At 41.8% G+C, this 24,918-nt stretch overlaps 3 protein-coding genes and 2 non-coding genes across 6 annotated transcripts; 3 read left to right on the top strand and 2 right to left on the bottom strand.

Moving 5' to 3' along the window:
- Window positions 1-4,744: 4,744 nt before the first annotated feature.
- LOC102700831 (protein NRT1/ PTR FAMILY 8.3-like) lies at window positions 4,745-8,001 on the top strand. Of its 2 annotated transcripts, XM_040528452.1 has the most exons (6): window positions 4,745-4,840; window positions 4,916-5,067; window positions 5,243-5,309; window positions 5,610-5,827; window positions 5,938-6,494; window positions 6,973-8,001. In XM_040528452.1, exons 2-6 carry the CDS (start codon window positions 5,011-5,013, stop codon window positions 7,784-7,786), a joined length of 1,713 nt encoding a protein of 570 aa, XP_040384386.1. In that variant the 5' UTR covers window positions 4,745-4,840; window positions 4,916-5,010; the 3' UTR covers window positions 7,787-8,001. The 2 variants fall into 2 exon arrangements, with proteins under 2 accessions (XP_040384386.1, XP_006661721.2); XM_006661658.3 differs by lacking the exon at window positions 4,745-4,840 and having other exon boundaries at window positions 4,886-5,067.
- Window positions 8,002-10,042: 2,041 nt separating this feature from the next.
- On the top strand, window positions 10,043-14,355 carry LOC102700557 (glutamate--tRNA ligase, cytoplasmic-like). The gene is made up of 7 exons (XM_006661657.3): window positions 10,043-10,290; window positions 10,628-10,772; window positions 11,215-11,311; window positions 11,400-11,553; window positions 11,646-12,721; window positions 12,810-13,274; window positions 13,763-14,355. Exons 2-7 carry the CDS (start codon window positions 10,636-10,638, stop codon window positions 13,979-13,981), a joined length of 2,148 nt encoding a protein of 715 aa, XP_006661720.1. The 5' UTR covers window positions 10,043-10,290; window positions 10,628-10,635; the 3' UTR covers window positions 13,982-14,355.
- A 997-nt stretch (window positions 14,356-15,352) lies between these two features.
- On the bottom strand, window positions 15,353-15,447 carry LOC121055642. Its single transcript, XR_005812676.1, has one exon. It is a non-coding gene; the product is annotated as a small nucleolar RNA SNORD96 family (small nucleolar RNA).
- Window positions 15,448-15,519: 72 nt separating this feature from the next.
- On the bottom strand, window positions 15,520-15,620 carry LOC121055649. The gene has a single exon (XR_005812683.1). It is a non-coding gene; the product is annotated as a small nucleolar RNA SNORD96 family (small nucleolar RNA).
- A 3,897-nt stretch (window positions 15,621-19,517) lies between these two features.
- LOC102716815 (pentatricopeptide repeat-containing protein At5g64320, mitochondrial-like) lies at window positions 19,518-23,993 on the top strand. Its single transcript, XM_006662235.3, has 5 exons — window positions 19,518-21,433; window positions 21,538-21,602; window positions 21,796-21,938; window positions 22,471-22,565; window positions 22,654-23,993. The coding sequence occupies exon 1, from the start codon at window positions 19,727-19,729 to the stop codon at window positions 21,293-21,295; it is 1,569 nt and encodes a 522-aa protein (XP_006662298.2). The 5' UTR covers window positions 19,518-19,726; the 3' UTR covers window positions 21,296-21,433; window positions 21,538-21,602; window positions 21,796-21,938; window positions 22,471-22,565; window positions 22,654-23,993.
- The last annotated feature ends 925 nt before the right edge of the window (window positions 23,994-24,918 follow it).

The raw sequence follows: 24,918 nt of genomic DNA, 5'->3' as shown, positions 1-24,918 counted from the left end.
AAGAGTTGGTTGTATTGTATGAGCAAAGAAATGACTTACCACAAAGTCATCGTCGATTATGTGTGGACATACAAAGCATCTTTGTCCTAGAGTCATGTGTCTTACCAAACGAATATGTACCAATTTCCCAAAAAAAAAAAGGTTGCTAGCTTATAGATTTTTGTTTCCCATTTCATCTATCAACTCTCCTTCTGTTTGACATCCAAGAGAAACATTCAGTAAAACATGAGAACAACAACAATAGTTCTAGTGCCAAACCTGAAGAACTTGATTAATATTTTGTAGTGGCAGTCACACTGAAACTTCTGTTACCTCCCTCTGTTGTATAAAGAAGTACAATTTTTATTTACTTCTGAATTATTTGCGAGCAAAAAAATTATCCCACAAAAAAAATTCTGAAATTGAGTTCAGAGCATTAAGATAAACAAAAATAGTGGACAATATTTCTGTGAGAATATCAATGATTTAACACAGGAACCAAAGATACATTTCAACAAATGGGTGTAGCAACAAAATAAACAACTATTCGGTCGTTTTGAATTCTTTGTTCAACCATTAAGACACACCGGCTTCCTGACTCATCAGTAATCTAGTATTTAACACATACATAGCCAAAAAAAAAAACCAAAAAGAAATGGCTTAGAATTGCGGCCAACTTATTATAGTTAGTACAATGGCACTGTTTATTCATTTTGCCAACTCAAACACTTAGAACCCACACGAAATTGAATTAGAGAGGGAGTAGCATACTAAACCTACATGTTACACAACCTTTTACACATATGTCACTTGGCTTTTTTCATAAAAATATCAACGACCACCCCATTGTGACGATTATAACACTATCTAATACAAAATTGGGTAAAATGGTGCCATTTAAGTGTCTTTTAGCAACCCGAAAGAACAAGACGAAATTAGAATATGGGCCAAATGCCCATTATTTCTCCGCAGCCCAACCCACATAGTCCATTGGAGAAAATACGCTATTCATAACGACCCGATACTTTTGAAGTAACGAATGATATACACCATTCTATCTTTGATATCGTAAACTATAAAATTTTTTTTTTGTTACACAGAAGAAACACAAGCACATGCCACTATGTATGCCCCCTAGCATATTCACAAAGAGACAGAGGCCAATGATAACATGTAGGCCTTACTAAAATCTTATTAAAAAATGTATTGTGTGTGTAATATTGGTGACTACAATGATTTAAAAGATTTTTTTTATTATTCTTAAGATAGTATCTAGTAGTAGAATGGCAACCAGTACATATAAATATGTAGTCTCTAGGTATTTTCTTAAGGATGAAAAAAAAACCTATCATTATTTAAGTCATGCGCTCTCGTTATCTAAAAGAAATTAATTCATACACCTATGACTCTGCCACTACATTGCAAGTGACTCTCTAAACTAACTTGTTAATGTTCCTGCATTGTTGTGAGTCCAGGCCATAAACATATATATGTTGCATTGTTATGATTTATGAAATCTGTATGTTAAATCATTGTGAATAGTTCTGTGTTTACATTGAGAATATTTAAATTAGAGCATAGGTCACACCAAAATTCCTCTGATTTCCACATTTTCCCATCAATTTTCTAGCATTGTTCTATATTTGTAATATTTTCTCTATAATTTTACAAATATCTTGAAAAATCAATCATTTTCCATGCAAAACAACAAATTTATTGACTCCCAATGGCATATTTGAAAAAGGCCTAATATTTTTGATTAATTTATATTCAAACCAACCGATTTATCTACTAAAATGATATGCTTTTGTGCAAAAAAAAAAAAACTCCTCCCTCACTTCCCTGGAACCCAAAAAAATTCAAATTATCACTTTTTTTTTTGTTTAATTTGGTCAATACTCACTTGATTATTGTGCACATCTGTCGATGCAAAAGGGTCAGAAGCACTTGTGAGTCTTAATGATACTCTTTCTGCTATAAAATATAAGGCATGTTAGATTTTATATGGTCTCGAACGCCTATCCTTTCACTGGTAATTCATTTCGTAATATATTATTAACATCTAAAAAATTGAAATTATCAAAAATATTAAATGCAAATATAATCATTTACAATATTAAATATATGTATATGTTTAGTTAATACTTAAGATTTTCAATATTGATTTTACCGAAAGCAAAGACACGTACGAAGGGAGTACTGTCACACCTGATTTTCAAATCAGGGAAGATGATTGTTTTTAAAATTTATATTAAGTTTTAACAAATTAGCAATGAAGTTAAATAGGGAAAATAAAAATTTTCCTAATAAAATTTGGAAGAGTGTACTAGTAAATGACAACTAGTACACGTGACGTGTTTTTTTTTTTTTGGGGTCTTTCTTCAGTTCAACCAGTCCAGTTGACCATGAGAGATATTTTGGTAGGCAACTGGCCAGGTGATTATCATGGTACGTTTGGCCGTCGTGTGGCTCACATGGTGTCCCTCCTTCCCTTCCTCCTGATGATTGAACTGGAGTAGTTCCAGAGAAGCAATTTATTTATAACTACTGGCAAAATTAAGCGGCCAGTGCGAAACTTTTGGGATGCGGTGAGTAGATCGTTGGAGAGGTGTTTCCCCGGTTTTAGTTTTAAACGCTCCATCCTAGCGAACTGTGCTACCCTGTTAGAGCAAGTTTAATAGCATACCTAATTACTAGTTATGAATTTAATTATACTGAGTTATCATGTATAATAAGTTAGCTATGAGTTTGATTCTAATATTCTTCTCACGTACGTATATATTTAATTTTGATCTATCTTGGAGTATTTGAAGAGTTAGCTCTTATGTAAGGGCGTTGTGTAAGGGTATTCATCACGGTTGCTGTAAACAAGATAAGTTGTACAACGAGTCTATTTGGTTATCTTTACCCTATTTAATACATTGTTTTTATATTTTGTTTTTTATATGCAACCAATACATAAGGTATTTCTGTAAAACCTGTTACATGAAGCTTAGGAACATGTGCGCGAGCAGTATATAAATGAAAAGATCGACGGTGGTCAAGTTTTTCTTAAGTCAAGAACACCATTACGATGATTAATCTAATATAGATGCATTGACTACTGTTGTCACAGTATTGTTTATACCTCCTAAGAACCACCATCTTTTATTTTTAGCTTATAAGTATAAGTAGAAGAAAAAAAAAGTGATAGACTTATTATAGCTGGCTTAGCCCGCTACTATTTTAGTTGCTCTTAATCAATAGATCGATATGTTAATAATTAATCTACCACTAGTAGTAACTGCGAGCTGTCCTGGTTGTGCTTTGGGGAGCTGCTGCTGGTCGAATCCAACATGCCTGACTAATTAACACAATTGATCCTTAAATTAATAACACTGGTATTCATTCATAAGGTGGCAGTCTTACTCCATGACTTAACAAGAGAAGTACTGTAGTACTTAATATACTACTAATGTACTGCAATTGCAAATTATATTCCCTCCGTTTCACGATATAAGACTTTCTGACTTTGTCTAGATTTATATATGTGTTAATGAATCTAGACACGTAGATAGGTCGATGGCAAGTTAAAGATAAATGCCAATGATGTGGCAGAAGGAGATGGAGAATGTATATTGAAGCAGCAGGGGTGTGTCGTTCGTAAGTGGCTGATTGAACGAATTCCTTTCTTGAGGAGGTTTAGCTTAATTTTCCTTTGTAACAAGGCAGCCAAGCAAACAATTGGACTTTCATGGGAGCTTTACTTACTTCTCCCCAACAAGAAAGACCCTTGTAGATTTTCTTCGAAGTTAAGAGGAGGTTTGGTCTGCTCCATCTGTGTTAAAAGTGATCGACTCCATTTATATAGTGGAGTATATCAGATTACATAAGCGAGCGATCCCCTCTACTATGCGTACCACCTTGTTTTGACTCTGACTTTGTCATCACTAATCATACTTAATCTCAGTGTTATTATATTGGGGGAAAGTATTCTAAACCCTCAAAAGGACGTCCGCTTGTCTATTGTATATGGTTTTTTAAAAAAATTAAAAAAATTTAATGACATGCAATAAACGAGAGAATATCCACTTGAGAATTTAAAATCTACTCCCATTGCCAACCAGTCGATGATTATACATACATCAGATACACACATACTAGTATATGTAAGTGAGCAGCTGGAAGGATCGCATATCTAATCTCGTACGGCGGCGTGATTGCAAGAAATTAATCCTGATCGATCGTACGTGTGCGTGCGTGTGTGAGGGGGATGGATTGGATAGAGGCATGCATGGGGTTGTCCGGCGATGAGCGGCGGCGGTTCAGCTGGAGCTGGAAGCTAGGCCCCCGCCGCACCGTGATATTGGGGTTCGAGCTGCTGGAGAGCATCGATCTCCTTCTCCCGCCCACGTCGGCGCCACCTCACCTTCACCGTCCACGTCGGCGCCATCCTCTTCTCCCTCGCCGTAAGTCCTCCTTCTTAATTATATCTCTCCATGCCCATGCGCCGTCAAGTCTCATGCATCCATGAAATGAATCACAGGGCCTCGTACGTGCTCCTCATCGTGTCCGCCGCTAGCTGCGCCCGCCTCCGTGCCGGCCACCGCCACCGCCACCCAGTTCTCCGTCTTCTTCCTCGCGCGCGCTCTACCTCACCTCTCCATCGGAATCGGGGCAGAGCAGTACGAGCACGCGACGACACTCCCCGGGCCCGGAGAAGAAGTCAGCTGGTTCCTCGATCGGCGCCATCAACCTAGCTAGCCCGCCCATACTATATATTAACACCTACTCCTACCTCTCATCCACGAGACTACGTCGCTTTCTCGTGCGTGGCCACCACCAAAGCACGAGGTCAAAGTAGAAGCCAATCAAGCAACCGGTACAGTAGTAGCTAGACAGGGATCAATTTTGGCATTAATACTCGATCTGACAGGCCTCCTGCCTTGGGTGGTAGGTAGGGAGGGAGGAGCGGTGATAGAGCTCCGACTAGTCTTCTTCGTTCCGCAATCGCTGCGGTCTCCATTTCCTAGGAGCCGGAGGAGGAAGACGATGGGCATGGAGAGCGGAGATGCCCAGCTTCCCCTGATCCACCACCACCACCACCAGGTGAATTGCTACTCTTCGTTCCCCTTTCGCTACTGGTATATTTAGGATACTATACTATCATTCCCAGATTGAGTCTTCCCATCGGTCTCACCAATTAATCTAGGACTCTAATCCAAAAATTCTCAATTCCTCATAGTAGATCAACAATTCCTCCTGACTGTCTTCCTCCCTGCAGGCTTCCTCCGCATCCGGTGTACACCACAGCAAGCCCTTCAACTGGAAAGCTCCTGCTCTTATTTTGGGTAACCCCACCACTTCTTACCTTCCTTCCTCCGTGTTCCATGGACCATGGATCAACACCATGCTGGACTAGAATTATTATACACTAAACTAAGAGAAATATGGGACTCTTCAAAAAAACAAAAGAGAGAAATATGGGAAACGACACATGTCACAACCATTTTCTTTTTTTTATTTTCACAAAGTTTAAATTCATTTTGTGGATATAATCTTATCCACACAAAGTATTGCCTAATTACCACACATGTCAGCATCTGCTGTACCTTCTTTTTTAATCCAATAACCACCTTGTATGTATGTAGCCTTTGAGTTCTTGGAGAGCATTGCCTACGCTGGCATCTCCCTTAACCTGGTCGTGTATCTTGGAACCGTACTCCATGGAACTACCGCCTCAAACGCAGCCAATGTTGATACCTGGAATGGAACAACGTTCTTGACACCGTTCCTTGGAGCCATTTTGGCTGACACATACTGGGGAAAGTACAAGACCATTGCTATCTCCATAGTATTCTATCTTACTGTAAGTGCAGAGCCGTGCATTGCTTACCAATTTCTTTCGTTTGCATGTAAATCTGTGCTCATGCGATGTGCCTGTCTGCTCTAATTATATATGCCGATGAACACAAACAGGGGTTGCTTGTCATCACCGCCTCAGCTATCATCCCATCACTGCAACCTGCTCCATGCAACGGGAGTTCATGTCCTCCTGCCACAGGGTTTCAGTATTTCGTGTTCTTCACCGCGCTCTACCTTATCTCGGTTGGGACCGGGGGCGTCAAATCGGCGTTGCTCCCCTTCGGAGGTGACCAGTACGACGATTCAGACCTCGAGGAGAGTAAAAAGAAGCAATCTTTCTTCAGTTTGTTCTTCATCGCTATCAACCTTGGAGTGTTCATCTCGGGCACCGTCGTCGTCTGGATACAACAGAATGTTGCCTGGTCTCTTGGATTCGGCATCTCCTCGATATGCCTCATTGTTGCCACGGTTGCCTTTGTGGCAGGAACGCCATTGTACAGGGTCCAGCTCCCCACTGGAAGCCCACTCAAGAGTGTTGTAATGGTCTTTGTAGCCTCTTTTAAGAAGAGAAAAGTGGAGGTTCCTGCCGATAGCGCACTCTTGTATGAAGGGGATGATGCTGATTTAAGCAATGGACAGTCGGTCAAGCTAGCACATACTGATGGCTTCAGGTACTTCTGTCACTTAACCAACCAATATATGTGTATGCTGGAGTTTTTGCAGGCATGGAAGCTTTACACTAGAAAGAAGTGCAGAACCTTTTTCGGTTGGACGACTCTCCGGTGCATTTTACTGGTCGTATTATATTATCAGTAGAAAAAAAGTATTTTTATACTTTATTAATTACTTGATTAGCAGTATTTTGTAATTTTGCTTTTTGCAATAAAGATCACAATAAAAAGGACGATATTACCCTTTTAAATTTCTACTACACCTAATATTGTTGGTAGTATAATTTAATCATAGCCGTTTGATAAAAATAGACTAACGGTATATGGACTAAATTCTGCTACCAGTAAAATATACTGGAGTCAGTCCTATTCATCTATAAAATGGGGAAAAAAAAGCTGATATAGCTGCAGCTGTAAATTTGTGTAAAATGGTTTCAGTTACTATTGTAATATTGACTGATATATGGATTTGATTCAGGTGCTTAGACAAGGCTGCAGTGGTTCTTGAGGAGGCAGAAGAGATGAAGGAGGATGGTAGCATGGTATGCTCGGTAACGCAGGTGGAGGAAGTGAAAATCGTGCTGCGGATGCTGCCGATATGGGTCACCAGCGTGCTGTACGCGGCGTCGCTGGGGCAGACGGCCACCACCTTCGTGCAGCAGGGGAACGCCATGAACACGAGGATCGGGCCCCTGTCGGTGCCGGCGGCGTCTCTCAACTCCGCCGAGGTGATCTTCATGATGGTGTGGGTCGTGTTCCAGGACAGCGTCGTCATCCCGATCGCCAGGCGCTACACGGGGAACCCCTCGGGGCTGACGCAGCTGCAGAGGATGGGGGTGGGGCGGCTACTGGCGGTACCCGCGTTGGCGGTGGCGGCCATGCTGGAGACGTGGCGGCTGCGCAGCGTGCGGGGTGGCGGCAACCTGAGCATCGCGTGGCAGCTCCCGCAGTTCGTTGTCCTGGCCTGCTCCGACGTGTTCTGCGGCATCGCGCAGCTGGAGTTCTTCTACTCGGAGGCCCCCGTGTCGATGCGGAGCCTGTGCTCGGCCTTCTCCTTCCTGGCGCTCTCGCTGGGCTACTACGTCAACTCGTTCGTCGTCTCCATGGTCGCCGCGGTGACCACGGCGGGCGGCGCCAAGGGGTGGCTCCCCGCCGATCTCAACGACGGCCATCTGGACTACTACTTCTGGCTCTGGACCGGGATCAGCGCGGTAAACTTTGTGGTGTACGCCGCGTTCGCCAAGAATTACACCGTCAAGAAGCTCGCCGTCCCGCTCCCGCACCCACACTGATCTCTACACTATTTGTTGTCGACGGAACCATCTGTATGATCAATTTTACAATTCTTTATTAGGTATCAACAGGTACCAAAATTATATAAGATGTCAAAGAAGTGCTAAATTTTACATTAAAATTTTGATATTTACTGATTGATATCTTCTCAAGTAATGTAAACTCCTGTTGTATTATTCTCGTTGTCAACAAATAAAAGCCTTTATTGTGAATGCATCCTATTCGCACTGTTTTACATTTGGAATTCTTGAATAAAAGTATTGAAATTTACACATTTATGCACGGCTACATTCAAACAGCCAGACCAAAATTCTGAAAAAATGTGCCCAACAAATTCCTATTCCCTTTACGTGATGTGAAAATTCAATTCGATCTTTGAAAAAATTCAATAGTCTAAAACTCAAGACCAAATTATATTGAAAACAAAATATTGTTCGGGTTGGTACTCCAGATACAACACAAATATGTGATAGTTTGAGATTAAAAAAATTAAGCAAACCACGATAAAACTTCCGTAACATTCTCCCTGTTTCATGACACTAGTCGAGTGAGTGTCCGTACGTCAGTGTGATGTGAATCAACGATTTACACGATAAACAGTGTGGCAAAGCAACTGGCTAGCAACATATCACCTGACATTTTATCCGGTTTTCATCGAAGCCATGCGAACTGAGTGGCATATCGTTGTTTTTTGAAATAAGTTTACTTTGGGTCCCTCAAGTTATCACGAAGTATCAAAATCATCTCTCAATCACAATACTAGAAATGTTGGCCCTCGAAGTTACGAAAACCATTCAATTCAGGTCCCTGAGCAGTATTGGAGGGTGGTTTCGCTGACATGGCATCCCAGTCAGCAAAAAATAGTTTAAAAATTCATGGGGCCCACCTGTCAGCATAATAAGAAAAAAAAAGACCCACACTCTCCCCTCTCCATCGAGGCCGGCGGCCAGGCAGCGGCGAGCTCGAGTGTGGGCGCAGGGAGGCGATCACACTGAACACGAACTTGGGGCGGCGACGGTAGCGGGCACAGGCTTGGGGCAGAGGCGGCGGCGAGCTCGGCCTCCGTTGCGGCACCTGAACAGCCTTCTCCCTCCTCACCGGAATCGGCAACGACGCGCCTGTCACCGTCTCTGGCGTTGCCCGCTCGACGACACCACCAGCCGTCTCCTCGCCCCGCGCCCGCGCCTGGCTCCTCCCAACCGGCCGCCGAGTCGTGCTGCCAGGCTCTCGTGCGCCAACCGGCTGAACACCTGTCCCGCGCTGCCAGCCACTGGGCATCGTTGAGCCCCAGCCACGCCGCCCCGCGGCCGTTCCTGCCATCGTGCCACCGGACTCCTGTGTGCCACCCAGCTGCCGAGCCACCGCTGCGCCGCCCCGCGCTGCCGCTGCCATAGGCCGCCGTTGAGCCCCGGCCGCGCCGCCACGTCGCACCGCTCGGCCACCGAGCCACCCCTGCCGTCGCGCCACCGGTCTCCCACGCGCCACCCGGCCGCCGGGCCGCCCCAGCTTCCCCCGCATGTGGTCTGTGAGGGAGAGAGGAGGAGAGAAGGGAGAGGAGAGAGAGTAAAGATTTAAAAAATCTGACATGTGGGACCCACCGGTCGCCACGTCAATAAACCAGTCAAAAAATAGGTCAGTGTTGATGAGGGACCTTTTTTGAACGGATTTAGTGAGTTTAGGAGCATACATTTCTGGTATTGCGGCTAAGGGATGAAAAGCAAACTAGCCTTCAAGTTTAGAGACCTCCAGTAGACTTATTCCTTGTTTTTTCTCCCTATAAAATGGGCTAAAATTAAAGCCCAGCAGAGGAGCCGACCCAATATCCCATTAGGTTTAGAGAGAAGAGGCTGTTAACAGAGGAGCAGCCGCCGTAGTCGCCACCCACGCCGCCTCTGCCCCTCACCCGAGCCGGCGACGGCGAGCACCCAGTGACCGCCTGCCCCTCGGCGGCTCCGCGTCCCGGGCTCCCCCTCCGGCCGCCCGTCCCGCGGCGGCGCCTCCCTCCGGGACTCCGTCCAGACCGTCCTCGATCCTCTGCTCTCCTCCGGTCTCCATCCAGCCGGCCCCCAATAAGGTAAATTTGCTGAAATGTTAATGCTAGTAATGTTACCAATGTTACTAATGTAAATTGTAGTCTTGTAGAACGTGGATTGATGGTAAATTTGCTACTTTAGTTAATGTCTACCTAACTTTGTTTTTGTGAGATATTTGAATTATTTATGTTGCAACTCTCCTGACTTCAAACTTAAATGATTTCAAGCGATTTGTGATGCTATGAAATATAATTTCTATTTGTATGTGATTTTTTTAACTAAATCATACGTATGTATAGTACCGTTTGTGGCGGTACCAAAGTTTGAGCGACAAGTAGAACCACTGACGAAAAATTCCTGTCGAATTGCCACTGGGTGGTGGTATAATAGCAGATTTCTCCTCCCGGCTTCGCCGGCCGCCTGCACTGACCTCCCGTGAGCAGGGGTGCTGTCATCCTGCATCCTCACCGGTGAGCATCCATCCATCCATTACGCAGCCACATCCTTTTTCTTTTTTTTTTCTCTTCTGGAATTTCGTCATAAACCGTAGATAGGTTCTCTTCTGGTCTGGCTTAATTTGTCTTAATAACCTTAAGGGAAACTAATAACAATTTTTTTTTTGTTCCCAAGAAGTTTGGGGTTCAACTGAACCCCCATATCCCCCCTTAGATCTGCCTACCTTGGATTCATGTAAAAATGGAAGAATAAACAACTGCAGACTGATTTTTCACAAGATGACAGAGCCATAATTTTCTTGTAGCTTTCTGTTTTTTTTCCCACAATATCAGGTTCCTGTCTGTATTGCAGTAGGATCAATGGAGGCAAAGTTATCGTTTTCTCAGGACAGCCCACCAATTTCCATCATTTCTGCTGCTAAGGTTGCCGGTGTTTCCCTATCCATCGATCCTAGTCTTGCTGTGGGCTCAGCACCCACACTATGCTTCAGTTCTGGGTAGGTTGTTGCTCTTCTGTATATCTGCTGTTTTTACTTATTCTTTTATGATTATGACATGCTGTTCTAGGCATTTGCTTGGCTCTCTTGTGTTGATTAGCTTTGAGTGCAGGTGCTACCAATGGCAAAAACTAAGATGATGTATTGTATTTCAGAAAAATATGATGTTTGAAACATTATGCATCAATTTTTAATGCAATTTATTGCTGTTTTTCAACTGCCTATTATTATGATAATTGTTTTGACTGTTTTTTTCTCTCGTCTGTGCTGTACCTGTTTCTGCAACTAGTACATAATAGTCATTTGCTTATAACTTATAATTACATGCCAATTTTAAGTTTCCAATTATCACTTTACTTTTACTTATCTTTTATTTATCTTTTGGGTTTACTTCATCGTTTGGAACTAATAGTTTCTCATGGGAATCTTTGCTTTTGTACAGAGAATCACTCCGTGGTGTCAACCCTATTCTTCACTACATTGCTCATGCTGCATCCTCTCTGAGCCTCTATGGCCGAGATACTATTGAGTCTGGACATGTATGTTGTGACTGAGTTCTTGCTAAAATATATTTCATAATCTTTGTTGTCTCAGTGTTCTAACTTGCTTTTGTTAATGAACCGGCAGGTTCTTGAATGGCTTGAATATGCCCCCACCTTCCTTTCAGGATCTGAATTTGAGATTGCCTGCTCATTTGTTGATGGATACTTGACGTCTCGGACTTTTCTGGTTGGCCATAGTTTGACGATTGCTGATATTACAGTATGGTCAAATCTTGCTGGTGAGTGATGGGCTTCTTTCACCATTTGACTGTCAAGCTTCTCCTATGCTTCTTATTGTTCACTAGTAATTGATTTATCTCTTCTCTTTCAGGGATTGGTCAACGATGGGAGAGTCTAAGGAAATCAAAGAAGTACCAAAATCTTGCTCGTTGGTTCAATAGCATAGATTCAGACTATAGAGACACATTAAATGAGGTTGTAGTTGCCTATGTTGGGAAACGAGGAATTGGGAAATCTCCTGCACTAAGCCTTAAGGAAAAGGTTAATGATTCAAAGGATCCTTCAGCTCCAGAAGTTGATCTCCCTGGTGCAAAATTTGGAGAAGTGTGTGTTCGCTTTGCCCCAGAACCCAGTGGATACCTCCACATAGGTCATGCAAAGGCTGCACTCTTGAACAAGTACTTTGCAGAAAGATATCAAGGGCGTCTAATTGTTCGATTTGATGACACTAACCCTTCAAAAGAAAGCAATGAGTTTGTTGAAAACCTCCTAAAAGATATTGAAACCCTGGGAATCAAATATGATGCTGTCACATACACATCTGATTATTTTCCAAAGCTAATGGAGATGGCTGAAAGTCTGATTAAGCAGGGAAAAGCATATGTTGATGACACACCCAAGGAGCAAATGAGAAGCGAGAGAATGGATGGTGTAGAGTCAAAATGCAGAAATAATACCGTGGAGGAAAATCTGGCACTATGGAAAGAGATGATAAATGGTTCTGAAAGGGGTATGCAGTGCTGTGTGAGGGGTAAACTTGACATGCAGGACCCTAACAAGTCCCTCCGGGACCCTGTTTACTACCGTTGCAACACTGATCCTCACCATCGTATTGGTTCAAAGTATAAGGTCTATCCAACATATGACTTTGCTTGCCCATTTGTTGATGCGCTGGAGGGAGTGACTCATGCTCTTCGTTCTAGTGAATATCATGACAGGAATGCACAATACTATCGAATTCTTCAGGATATGGGGATGAGGAGAGTAGAAATATATGAGTTCAGCCGATTGAATATGGTTTATACTCTTCTTAGCAAGCGGAAGCTGCTTTGGTTTGTGCAGAACAAGAAGGTTGAAGACTGGACGGACCCTCGTTTCCCCACTGTTCAAGGCATAGTACGCCGTGGCTTGAAAGTTGAGGCTTTGATACAATTTATACTCCAACAGGTATTATTATCTACTGACTAGCTCTTGCTTTGTGCTATTATATATGAAAATGATGAATTCTGATTTCTTGTCAATTTCTTTGCTGAAGGGTGCTTCGAAAAATTTGAATCTAATGGAGTGGGATAAACTCTGGACAATCAACAAGAAAATAATTGATCCAGTGTGTGCAAGGCATACTGCTGTGTTCAAAGACCAGTGTGTGATCTTCACACTTACTAATGGTCCAGAGAAATCATTTGTTCGAATTTTACCAAGGCACAAGAAATTCGATGGTGCAGGAAAGAAGGCAACAACCTTCACAAACAGAATTTGGCTGGAATATGCTGATGCATCTGCAATTAGCAAAGGTGAGGAAGTTACTCTCATGGACTGGGGAAATGCCATCATTAAAGAAATCAAGATGGAAAGTGGAGTAATTACTGAACTGATTGGAGAACTACATCTTGAGGGATCTGTGAAGACAACAAAATTGAAGGTTACATGGCTCCCAGACATAGAAGATTTGGTTCCTCTCTCATTGGTGGAATTTGATTATCTAATTAGCAAGAAGAAGGTAAGTTAGCTATTGTTCCAAGATGGAGTCAGCATGATATCAACATCTCATATTTGTTACTCAATATTAAAATGTGTTTTACTAGTTTTTCTTTGTAGATATCATATTTTTCATGTAAACTAACCTTTTTTTAAAAAAAAATGGTACCTCGATTTAGGTTGTATATCTAGTCTACCACGAGTTTGTGACTTCCTTTGGACTGAAGATTTTTTTTCTTAAATTAATAGCATACATTATTTAATTCTCAAAGAACCTAAAATTTTGAAATAGAAAAGGAAACTAAACCTACTATCTCTTTTGTCATGCAACATGTGTCTTGTTCTTTTTTAAACTTTATTGTAGTTTCATTCGCATGTCTTGTGTACTGTTCAACTATCTCGTACAAAAAATGTTTTCCATGCAATATTGGTTAGAGTTAGCTCTTTTATTACTCATCCATTTATCAATGAGTTAGTATTGAATTTCTCTGTTTATGACCATGTGTACAGCTTGAGGAGGATGAGAACTTCCTTGACAACCTGAACCCTTGCACTCGAAAAGAAACCCTCGCCCTAGGAGACGCAAACATGAGGAACCTCCAGCGTGGAGAGGTTATACAGCTTGAGAGGAAGGGTTATTATAGGTGCGATGCCCCTTCCGTCAGATCCTCGAAGCCGGTTGTTTTGTTCGCTATCCCTGATGGTCGACAGCAGTCCAGTTTGAATTAGGCGGCATGATACTGATGTGCTTCTCAAGTCATTGAATCGGCCATTTCATACTGTAATGTCATTGATGTGTCATGGTTTTTGTTTTGCACTAAGTTTTGGTGCGCAGTATAATGTTGCTCTTGCTCCCATGCTTCAGTTATTAAAAAGATCCAACCTTTTATTGATGGCAAAGTGTTAGATGGGCAATGTCATACTGACAGGCTTATGCATGAGCATTGATTTTTTTTTTTTTGAATAGGACTAATATCTGATACCTTGCTGGGGAAACTGAGATGATGAGGATATTTTTGGCTCATATGCTTGACATGCCGTTTTTTTTTCAGTTCCAGAATTTATTTGCTGAATCTATTATCAGTGTTCATTTGTTCAATTCTCCCGGGCTTTCACCATTCTACTTTTGCCAATTTCATTCGATTAAATTCCTACTTTAGTTTTGTGCTCTTTAGAAAATAAAATGTCCCCTGCTTTAAGGCCTCCTGAGCATGAGCGAGGTTTGTGCAATTCAATTCATCTGAATGTACCTGTGAAACTGTCTTTTCCAAAAGAGCCTTACGCAATTATAAGGCCTTTTTGATTGAGCTATAGTTGTTTATACTGATTACACGTGAAACACATATGCTTCCTTCCTGTTAGAAGTCATTCGTTTTTTCGATTGCTATAGCTGATTAACCGATTACATGTTAACGCATATGCTTCCTAAACTGTTACATGTCGACACTTGAGAACTACGGATTACGTACATGTCATGTCGCTACATGCTCCTAGATTAGAATTTCGGATAATCTTTGCTGTTGCTTATGTTTATAAGCTAAAATTTAAATTTAACTATTATTTTCTAACCTTTATTTCTTTATTTTTAGATCAACATGAATATAAAAAAAATTATATATAAATTATTTTTTGTCCATTTGATTATTTTTAAAGAAAAGCCAAACAATAATCTCAACCCATGAACAAATAAACACAAATGAGGCAATTAACCAGCTGTGTGCTTCAATATAATTTCCCAGAGTAAGCGCTATAGCTTGTTTCCAATACTCAGCAGTTTGATCAAACCAAGCTTCTGCTTCTGTAATCGGTTCTGTATCCCCGGTCGGGATAGGTAGTTCTTCCCAGTCTTTTTGCCGATACACCATTTGCTTTCGATTTATTTCATCATGCATTTTCAGTTACAATTTTCCACAAGCCGTTCGATAGCATTTCAAACATTCAAGTCACAAACTTATGACTCCGTCATCTACAAACAGTGGGTTTATGTTGTCCCAAAGTTCTGTTAATTTGGGCGGTTAAAAATTTAAAATTAGTAAGCAGGTCATCTTTTCAATTTAAAAGCAGAGCAGGTCGTATTTTCAATTAAGATATCGAAATCAGAGACCTCAGGATCTTGGAAGTGACAACATGGCCGCTGAAAGCCAAAATCAGTCCCGAAAGATGGTATTTTTGGTTCCACTTATCATCACAGGCCCCATCAAAATCCACACAAAAAAAATCAAACCAAACAAAAAAAGCAAAACAGAGAGAAAATCTCCAGATTGGATTGGCCTCGGAATTGCAGAACGAATGGCAGCATGGCCGCTTAGCGGGCGGCCAATCAGTCCCGAAAGATGGTGTTTTTAATCGTGTTTTTCGTCACCGGCCAACACAAACCCTAACGAGATCCCATCCAAGAAAGAAACAAGAAAGAACAAGTTCAGAGAGAGAGAAGCAAGAACACCAGAACACCAGCAAGTGCAGAGGTTGGCAGCATGGCGCGCGGCGGCGCCGATCAGCCCCGAAAGATGGTGTTTTTTTTTTCTCGCGGTTTCTCATCACCGTCCCGGCCTCGCCGAACACACAAACACACACAGAGGAAACCAAAAACGAGGAGGAAGAAAAAACAACCAAAGAACTCAGCTTTGGTCGTCAGTGGCGAACGGCGAGAGAATCCCAGAGGGGAAAACGAAGAAGAGCTCAGCTCTGGCCGTCAATGGCGAAAGCGAGATATGCTACGGCGGCTCGATGGAGGAGAGGAGGTGGGGAGAGGACAAGTCCTTATATGGAGGCTGAAACCCTAGATAGACGGTCTGTGGTGGTGAAGTGAACTATTATTTGGTCCATGTGGGCCCAGGCCCATAAATTTCGGTGAGCCTGTCTTGTTTTTTTATTTTCTTTTTTAATGTTTAGGGTTAAAGAAAGAACTTTTCGTATATTGATATATATATATATATATATATGCATTTTCTTTTATAGGGGTTTCTTTATGTGGCAGAAAAACGTTGGGTTAATTTAATAGGGGTGGATGGTATGACATGAATTTTACATATGGTCTTCTTGTAACGTTTTGTAATAAGGGCGAGTTAAAAGAAATGGTACTGTACAAATTCATTTTGTCTGAAAAGTACTATCGTCGTTATGTTCTGTCTATCGTTAAATACATTATTCACATCGTAGAACTTAACTGACGAAACCTTAAAGGCGATAGCATTCTTTTAGATAAATTTGTTTGTACGATGACCTTTCCTAGTATTTGCACTTGTCAACAGCATTTCTTATAGTTAAGTTTTTATCAATGGTATTTGTTAGATTTTTCTCTATAATTAAATTTTGGTGCGGCCATTTTTATAGGCTACGTGAGAATTTCAAGATGGCGTCTGCAAAATTTAACGTCCCATATATAGCTCTCACAGCCGGTGTGTATGATGTCACAGAAAAAGTCCTTTGAGAGAACGTTTTCTTAAAAAACACACTCCCGGAAGGTGTTCAGATATTGATTTGTAAATATATGAAATGGAAATATATTTTTATAAATATTAAAAAGAAAATCAATATAAAAAAATCCTCAATTATCACAAAAAGATCTTATTCTTTGCCCATCTCATGATCAGATGTACCAATATATAAAGAAAAAAACTACAATGTTCTTCATTATTTTCTTATCATTTTTACAAACTCTAATATATTAGTTACACTTTAGATCCGGTTTGGTTTATTTGACTAATCTATTAGTCCCTCCACTTTAGTCTCTTTTAATCCCTAAAAACCCAAACAGGAGGGACTATAGAGATGAAACCGGGTCGGATAGCATCCTTTCCGTATCCTGACCCATATTTTCTTTTCGGGATCGGGTCAAATACGGATATTGTCGAATACGAATACGAAGACGGATAATACCGGGCACAAATACGGAACGGATACATGCTAAGACGGATACGAATTATCCCGGTTACGAATACTTATTCGGATATCAAATCAAAACAACAACTATATATACCACATATACAATAGCTATTCAACTATTCCATAAATCATGAATACAATTATATCATGAAAGTAACAACTAGCGTTAGCAAAACTTGTGAGGAAACATAATTGATTCATTAAATTATATCATTAGTATGTTAGTATATATGAACAAGAAGTATAAATAAAGTTAATGTACATGTATATGGAACACTTAGAACGATATTTTCTTGTTATTGGGCTTTAATAATATGTGAATACAACATGAGTTTTTGATGGGCTATAATAATCCGGGTCACATCCAGATATTTAACCGGGTAATATCCGTTTTTTTTGGCCGGGTAACCTGTATCCGTCAGATACTATATTCCTAAACCCGTATTTGTATCTGAGAAAAAAATACCCGAACCCGGCTCTGAATCCATATTATCTTCCGGATATTTGGTGACCTGAATTTGTCCCGAATTAATTTGGGCGGGCGGACGGGTAATATCCGTCACGTTTTCACCCCTGAGGGACTAAAAGGGACTAAAATTGTATTAGTCTATTAGTCCCTTCTATAGATACTTATTGGGACTAGAACTTCCTTTCACACCAACCCCTTAACAAAAATTTATATATATAATACACTTTTAGTCTCTTTTAGTCCCTCTAACTAAACAGTAGAGACTAAAGATAGTCCAGAGACTAATTTTTAGTCATAGGACTAAAAACCAAACACCACCTTCGTGAACTTCAATGTGTTTGTTCCTGTTTGATAAGAACCAATTTATTAATTCTTTGAAAATATAACTTAGCCGACTGACGTGGCATCACTATTAGTAACAAAAATATAACTTAGCCGACTGACGTGGCTCTCCATTCAACACCATCTCAACAATCTCCGTACGACTTTGCTTTCCGTACCGGGTGACCTCAGGAATTTTTAGATATTTGATGATTTAATTATCGCTCAAATTCCCTGAAATTTACTCGCTATTATGTTTTTTTAGAATTTATTACTAGATATATTTTAACCATAGCTTGCATCTTTATATAACTACATAAAATTTTTTGAATAAAACAACTTATATAACCACATATATAGATAAATTTAAAATAGCTCTTACCGTCTTACGAACCAAATAGAGTAATTTCATTATCTTTACTACTTAAAAAAATATGGATATTTCTGTCTTCGTACGTCGGCCCGGCCATGAACGAGGCGGGCTACTGGCGCAGCCCAAGCGCTAGGAAGGGGCCGAGGACGGCCCACCGAGGCACAGTCCAGCGGGTGCGCACGAAGACGGCCCACCCGGCTCGGCTATAAACTACGATGTAAAATCCATAAAATCAACTCCAAATTTTAAGCTTGAAAATTTAGCATAAGAGAAAAGATACGTTCGTCCTCCCATATGTTTTATCTGTGGTTGTCTTAGAAAAATTCTCTAGGCTGATTTAAATACAAATTATTTGTATATCGTGCTTGCCTATAGGCTGATTTAAATACAAATTATTTGTATATCGTGCTTGCCTAATGTACACGTGACACATATACATGCTAGGTATTTTATATAAAATATTTTTTTATCTCCGTGGCGAAGCATGGGCCTATGCTATAGTGTAGTACTGTAAGGGCACTCCCAATCCAATAACTAGGATAATGTCCATAATATTAAATAAGTTACCAAATGATGTAACAAGTGAATATATGAGAAAAGAGAATGAAATCATGTCTTACATAAGATATAGTTTTTACACAGCATCCAAGATATCATGTGGGATAAGTAACATCAAATTAAAGTAGGGAATAGTGGTATTTACATTAGAAGAGTAATATCTTGATGATGGAGAGTTTATAAAATATATATATATATATATTTATTTATTGTTATAGGTTGGGAATGCCCCGATAATCGATCAAAAAACACAATCGAGATGCTATCCTACCGTTCAATCTGACGGCTCCCACAGCACGATAACGGGCACATGCGCTAAAACTCAACTTTAGCAGGTGACGCTCGCGGGCTAGCGCCATCCGTCAGCATGGCGGAGCCCCCACCTCGCCTCCCGCCCTCCGCCGCCGCCGCCACCGCCGCCGCGACGCCTTGGCCGGAGCTGCTCGCCCCATTCGACCTCTCCCGCCTCCGCGCCACACTCGCCTCCCGTCCGCTCACGCCGCGCCGCCTCGGCCGCCTCCTTGCGCTCCCGCTCTCCCCGGCCACCTCCCTCCTCCTCCTCACCTGGTACGCCTCCTCCCACCCGGCCCTCTCCTCCCTCCCGCTCCGCCCGCTCCTCGCCGGCGCCGGCGCCGACCCGGACCGCGCGCTCTCCCTCCTCGACTCCCTCCCGCCCGGGTCCCCGCCCCTCCGCGAGTCCCTCCTCCTTCCGCTGCTCCGGTCCCTGCCTCCCGGACGCGCCCTCCACCTGCTCGACCAATTGCCCCGCCGCTTCGGCGTCGAGCCGTCGTTCCGGTCCTACAACGTCGTCCTCTCCGTGCTCGCCGGGGCGGACTGCCACGCCGACGCGCTCGCGCTCTACCGCCGGATGGTCCACAAGGACCGCGTCCCGCCCACCACCTTCACGTTCGGCGTCGCCGCGCGGGCGCTCTGCCGCCTCGGCCGCGCCGACGAGGCGCTCGCGCTGCTCCGCGGGATGGCGCGACACGGGTGCGTTCCCGACGCCGTGCTCTACCAGACGGTGATCCACGCGCTCTGCGATCAGGGAGGGGTCGACGAGGCTGCCACGCTCCTCAACGAGATGCTTCTCATGGGGTGTGCCGCAGACGTCAACACGTTCGACGATGTCGTGCGTGGGCTGTGCGGGCTCGGGCGAGTACGTGAGGCGGCGAGGTTGGTTGACAGGATGATGACGAAGGGTTGCATGCCCGGCATGATGACGTATGGTTTCCTCCTGAAGGGACTGTGCCGGGCGAAGCAGGTGGATGAGGCACGAGCAATGCTCGGGAGGGTGCCGGAGCTGAATAACGTGTTGTTTAACACGGTGATTGGTGGCTGTCTTGCAGAGGGGAAGCTAGCAGAGGCTACGGAGCTGTATGAGACAATGGGTTTGAAGGGCTGCCAACCAGATGCACACACCTACAGTATATTGATACATGGTCTTTGCAAGCTTGGAAGGCTTGGTTCAGCTGTGCGATTGCTCAGAGAAATGGAGAAGAAGGGCTTTGCTCCGAATGTAGTCACCTACACAATCTTGCTCCATTCCTTTTGCAAGAACGGGATGTGGGATGACACAAGGGCAATGCTAGAGGAGATGTCAGCAAAGGGCTTGACTATTAATTCACACGGGTACAATGGAATGATATATGCGCTATGCAAAGATGGTAGGATGGATGAGGCAATGAGGATCATTCCAGAGATGAGGAGTCAAGGGTGCAAGCCTGATATTTGCACATACAATACAATAATTTATCACTTGTGCAACAATGAACAGATGGAGGAGGCAGAACATCTTTTTGATAACTTACTTGAAGAGGGTGTTGTTGCAAATGCAATTACTTACAATACACTCATTCATGCACTGCTGCATGACGGAAGGTGGCAGGATGCTGTGAGGCTTGCAAATGAAATGATACTTCATGGTTGCTCACTTGATGTTGCTAGTTACAATGGGCTGATAAAAGCCATGTGCAAAGATGGGAATGTTGATCGGAGCTTGGTGCTGCTTGAAGAAATGGCAGAAAAGGGTATTAAGCCAAATAATGTTTCATACAACATTCTGATTAGTGAGCTTTGTAAGGCGAGAAGGGTACGTGATGCTCTACAGATCTCAAAGGAGATGTTAAACCAAGGGCTTACTCCTGACATTGTCACTTACAATATGCTCATAAATGGTTTGTGCAAAATGGGATGGATGCATGCTGCTCTCAATCTCCTAGAGAAACTTCACAATGAAAATGTGCATCCTGATATTATTACATACAATATTCTCATTAGTTGGCACTGCAAAGCTAGATTACTTGACGATGCTGCTATGCTTCTAAACAGGGCAGTAGGTGGTGGAATAGCACCTAATGAGCGCACATGGAGCATTATGGTGCAAAATTTTGCCAGGAAGTCACTTAGCATTTTGGCTGATCAGGTTGAAGTGTACTAGAAACATTTGCTTCTATATGGTGTATTTGATGGTTGTTGCAGCTTTTGAAGTTGATGTATCATCAGATGTTGGAAAGATCAAAAATGAAATGAGCATATCATGGTGTTCGCAGTAGATTTCATAATTTTTGAAGACCTGGTATGCATTTCTCCTCTTGTTGAAAGTTTGTAGTTTCCACCTGTTGACCCTTAATTTATTTGTCGTATTGTTGACATTGTTCTACCATGGCGGCTGTTGTCTAGTGGATGATTGGTACAAAAATCAAGATTCTTCCTGACAAATTCCAAGTTATACTTACACACAAAAGGTAACCCCTTAAATTTCAAGTTGTGTAAAATTAGGCCAATAGTGCTGACTGTTGAGATCTTGGCCCACCATCCATACCTTTGATTTTTGTAAAGAAGAGAAACTAGGTGCATGGCATTTTGCTCATAAGATGCAGATGCTCACTTTTCATGTATCTTTCAGCTAATCTCAGGTTCCTATTTGTATTGCAATAGGGTCAATGGATGTGCAGCATTTTGTCAGGACAGCCCACCAATTTCATCATTTCTGCTGCTAAGCTTGGAGGCATTTCCTTATCTGGTCGCCATTGATTCTGGTCTTGCTGTGGGCTCACATCCATTCTATGCTTCAGTTATGGGTAAGTGGCTGCTCTTCTCCCATATGCACTGTTTTTTTATACTTCTTCCAGGATTACATGTGATTCTAGGCACTTGCTTAATATCTTCTGTTGATTAGTTGTGGGTGGAGATGCTAGTAGTGGCAAAAACAATTTTTTTGGGCCTTTTATCGAATACACAGAGAGCTTCATAACATTGAATTAAAGAAGAAGAAGCAGTAAGTCCTTTACAAACATACACTCACACACACCAAAGATGCTGTTATATTTCCAGCAATTTACTCATTGTTCCAAAATATTACGCATCATCACCGAATGCATTTTGTTGCTGCAGCAACTAGTGTTTTTCAACTGGATATTATTATGATTAGTGTTGTGAATTTTGATTATATTTTTCACTTGGCTCTGCTGCACCTGTTTATGCATGCGACTGTATAACACCCGTTTGCTAATTTTAAGTTTCCAAACTATCCCTTTACTTTTACTTATCCTTTGTCTTCTGAATTGCATCTGGAACTTATAATCTCTTATGGGAATCTTTGCTTACGTACAGAGAATCACTACAGGGTGTCAACCCTATTCTCAACTACATTGCCCATGCCGCATCCTTTTCAAGCCTCTGGCGAAGAGGCTATTGAGTTTGGACATGTATGCTTTGACCAAGTTTTCCTAAAAATACATTTCCTAATCTGCGTTGTCTCAGTTTTCTAAGTTGCTTTTGTCAATGAACTGGCAGGTTATTGAATGGCTTGAATACGCCCACTTTCCTTGCGGGACCTGAATTTGAGGTTTCCTGCCCATTTGTATTGTTGGATACTTGGCATCTCAGACCTTTCTGGTTGGTCATAGTTTGAAGATTGCTGAGTGCTGAAATTACTGTATGGTCAAAATCTTGTTGGTGAGCCATTATTCTTTCAAGCTTTTCTTAGGCTTCATAATGTTTACTCAGAGTTGATCTGCCTCAGGGATTGGCCAACAATGGGAAAAGTCTATGGAAGTCCCAAGACATAGCAAAATCTTGTCTGTTTGTTCAATAGAATAGATACAGACTACAGAGACAAATTGTTACATTGAATGAAGTTGTAGTTGCTTATGCTGGGAAACGTGGATTTGGGAAATCTCCTGCACCATACCTTAAGGAAAAAGGTTCATGATTCGAAGGATCCTTCAGCTCCTGAAATTGAACTCTCTGGTGCAAAATTTGTGAATTTGTGCTTGATTTGCTCCAGAGCCCTGTGGATTCCTCCATATAGGCCATGCAAAGGCTGCACCATTGAGAAAATATTTTGCGGAAAGATACCAGGGGAACCAACCATTCAATTCGATGTCTCGAACCCTTCAAAACAAAGCAGTGAGTTTGTTGAGAACCTCCTAAAAGATAATGAGACACTGGGAATTAAAAAATGATGCAGTTACATACACATCTAATGGTGTAGGAAAGAAGGCAACACCCTTCACAAATAGAATTTGGCTAGATTGTGCCGATGCGTTGACGATTAGCAAGGGCAAGGCAGTTACTTTCATGAGCTGAGGAAACGCCGTCATTAAAGAAATCAAGATGGAGAGTGGAGTAATTACTGAACTGATTGCATAACTACATCTTGAGAGTGATCTGTGAAAACAAAATTGATGGTTACATGGCTCCCAAATATAGATGACCTGATTCCTCGTTGGTGGAATTTGATTACCTAATTTGCAAGAAGGTAATTTGGCTCTTGCTCCAAGATGATGGAGTCAACATGAGAACTTGCAGAACCCAATATTTTTCTTTTATTTTTTCTCTCTTTGACTGTATATTAAAACTGTAAATTTTATCTAGTTTTTTCTGTTTAGATATCATATTTTTCATGTAAACTATTTTTTTGTTTGTTTGTTTTTAATTGGGAATTGCTATAGAGCTGCCTACTGTTTTCTCGATTAGGTTTTATCTCTAGTCTACCGCGATTTTGTTGGGTCGACGCTGAAGGCTGTTGTTATTGTTTTTGAAATTAGTAATGTTCATTCTTTAAATCTCTCGGGTACCTAACCTTTTGAAATGTAAACTAGAAGGTAAACTAAAATGTCTTGTACTGATCACTCGCGCGTCTTATATTGATTGTTCAGCTATTTCCTACAAGACTTGTTTTGCATCTAATCTCACTTTCGAGTTCGTTCCTTTATTACCTGTTCATCTCGACAAATTACCACTGATCACTCTGTTTGTTGCCATGTGTACAGCTTGAAGAAGACAAATAACAAATCCCTTTACAACGGACAACCAGAGGAAATATACATTTTGAGCATGCGACATGCATGCACTTCTAAGAGCAGGTACAATAGTAAACTATAAGATAGATATAAACATATTTTAAGAATATAAGATATGAGAGAGAATGAAAGTGGGCTACACATTTATAGCTAGCTGCAGCACGTAATCCAAGACATAATATGTGTATGACAAGTGAGACATGGTAATATATATTTTATAGGTTGTTATTGTATGAATTGACTATTAGATTAGCTATAAATGAATTAGAACAGTAGTTGGCTATACTATTAAACTTGCTCTAACTCTTTGAGTTGTTGCTGTATGATTTGGTAACCAACTCCCATCTTATACTGTAAGAGCAGGTACAATAGGCTGATTCAGCGGACTGTAAAAAATAATACGTCATTTAGATTCGTGCGTGGTAGAGAGAGATACGAGGACACAGAATAGAATGGGCGACTAATCTTGCGCCCGCCGATAACATAGTTATTCAGGTGCTATAGCTACCTTGTAGCCGGTGTTATTTTGTGGGCCTCACAACAACCCTATCAGATCCCGTGCGATCTCATCTCCTATTTCCCATCAGCTGCGCGTGCGGGATCCCTGTTCCTGCCAGGAGCTCGATCTCCTCTCCCGCGTAATTTTCCTTTTTCCATGCGATTTCTGTCTCCCGCGCGCTTTGTTTTATTCGCGCTTTCCTTTTTTTCCTTGCCTGGTGTATATATATATATATATATATATTAATTTTACAGT

Source organism: Oryza brachyantha, chromosome 10, assembly GCF_000231095.2.
Source record: "Oryza brachyantha chromosome 10, ObraRS2, whole genome shotgun sequence".
In the NCBI taxonomy this organism is placed as follows: domain Eukaryota; kingdom Viridiplantae; phylum Streptophyta; class Magnoliopsida; order Poales; family Poaceae; genus Oryza; species Oryza brachyantha.
This window is presented reverse-complemented; position numbering and strand designations above follow the sequence as displayed.

Coding starts and splice junctions, on each gene's coding strand:
- LOC102700831 (XM_040528452.1), top strand. CDS start 5,011: ATGGGCATGGAGAGCGGAGATGCCCAGCTTCCCCTGATCCACCACCAC. Junction 5,310..5,609: donor AGCTCCTGCTCTTATTTTGG/GTAACCCCACCA, acceptor GTATGTATGTAG/CCTTTGAGTTCTTGGAGAGC. Junction 6,495..6,972: donor GCACATACTGATGGCTTCAG/GTACTTCTGTCA, acceptor GATTTGATTCAG/GTGCTTAGACAAGGCTGCAG.
- LOC102700557 (XM_006661657.3), top strand. CDS start 10,636: ATGGAGGCAAAGTTATCGTTTTCTCAGGACAGCCCACCAATTTCCATC. Junction 10,773..11,214: donor ACACTATGCTTCAGTTCTGG/GTAGGTTGTTGC, acceptor GCTTTTGTACAG/AGAATCACTCCGTGGTGTCA. Junction 13,275..13,762: donor ATCTAATTAGCAAGAAGAAG/GTAAGTTAGCTA, acceptor CCATGTGTACAG/CTTGAGGAGGATGAGAACTT.
- LOC102716815 (XM_006662235.3), top strand. CDS start 19,727: ATGGTCCACAAGGACCGCGTCCCGCCCACCACCTTCACGTTCGGCGTC.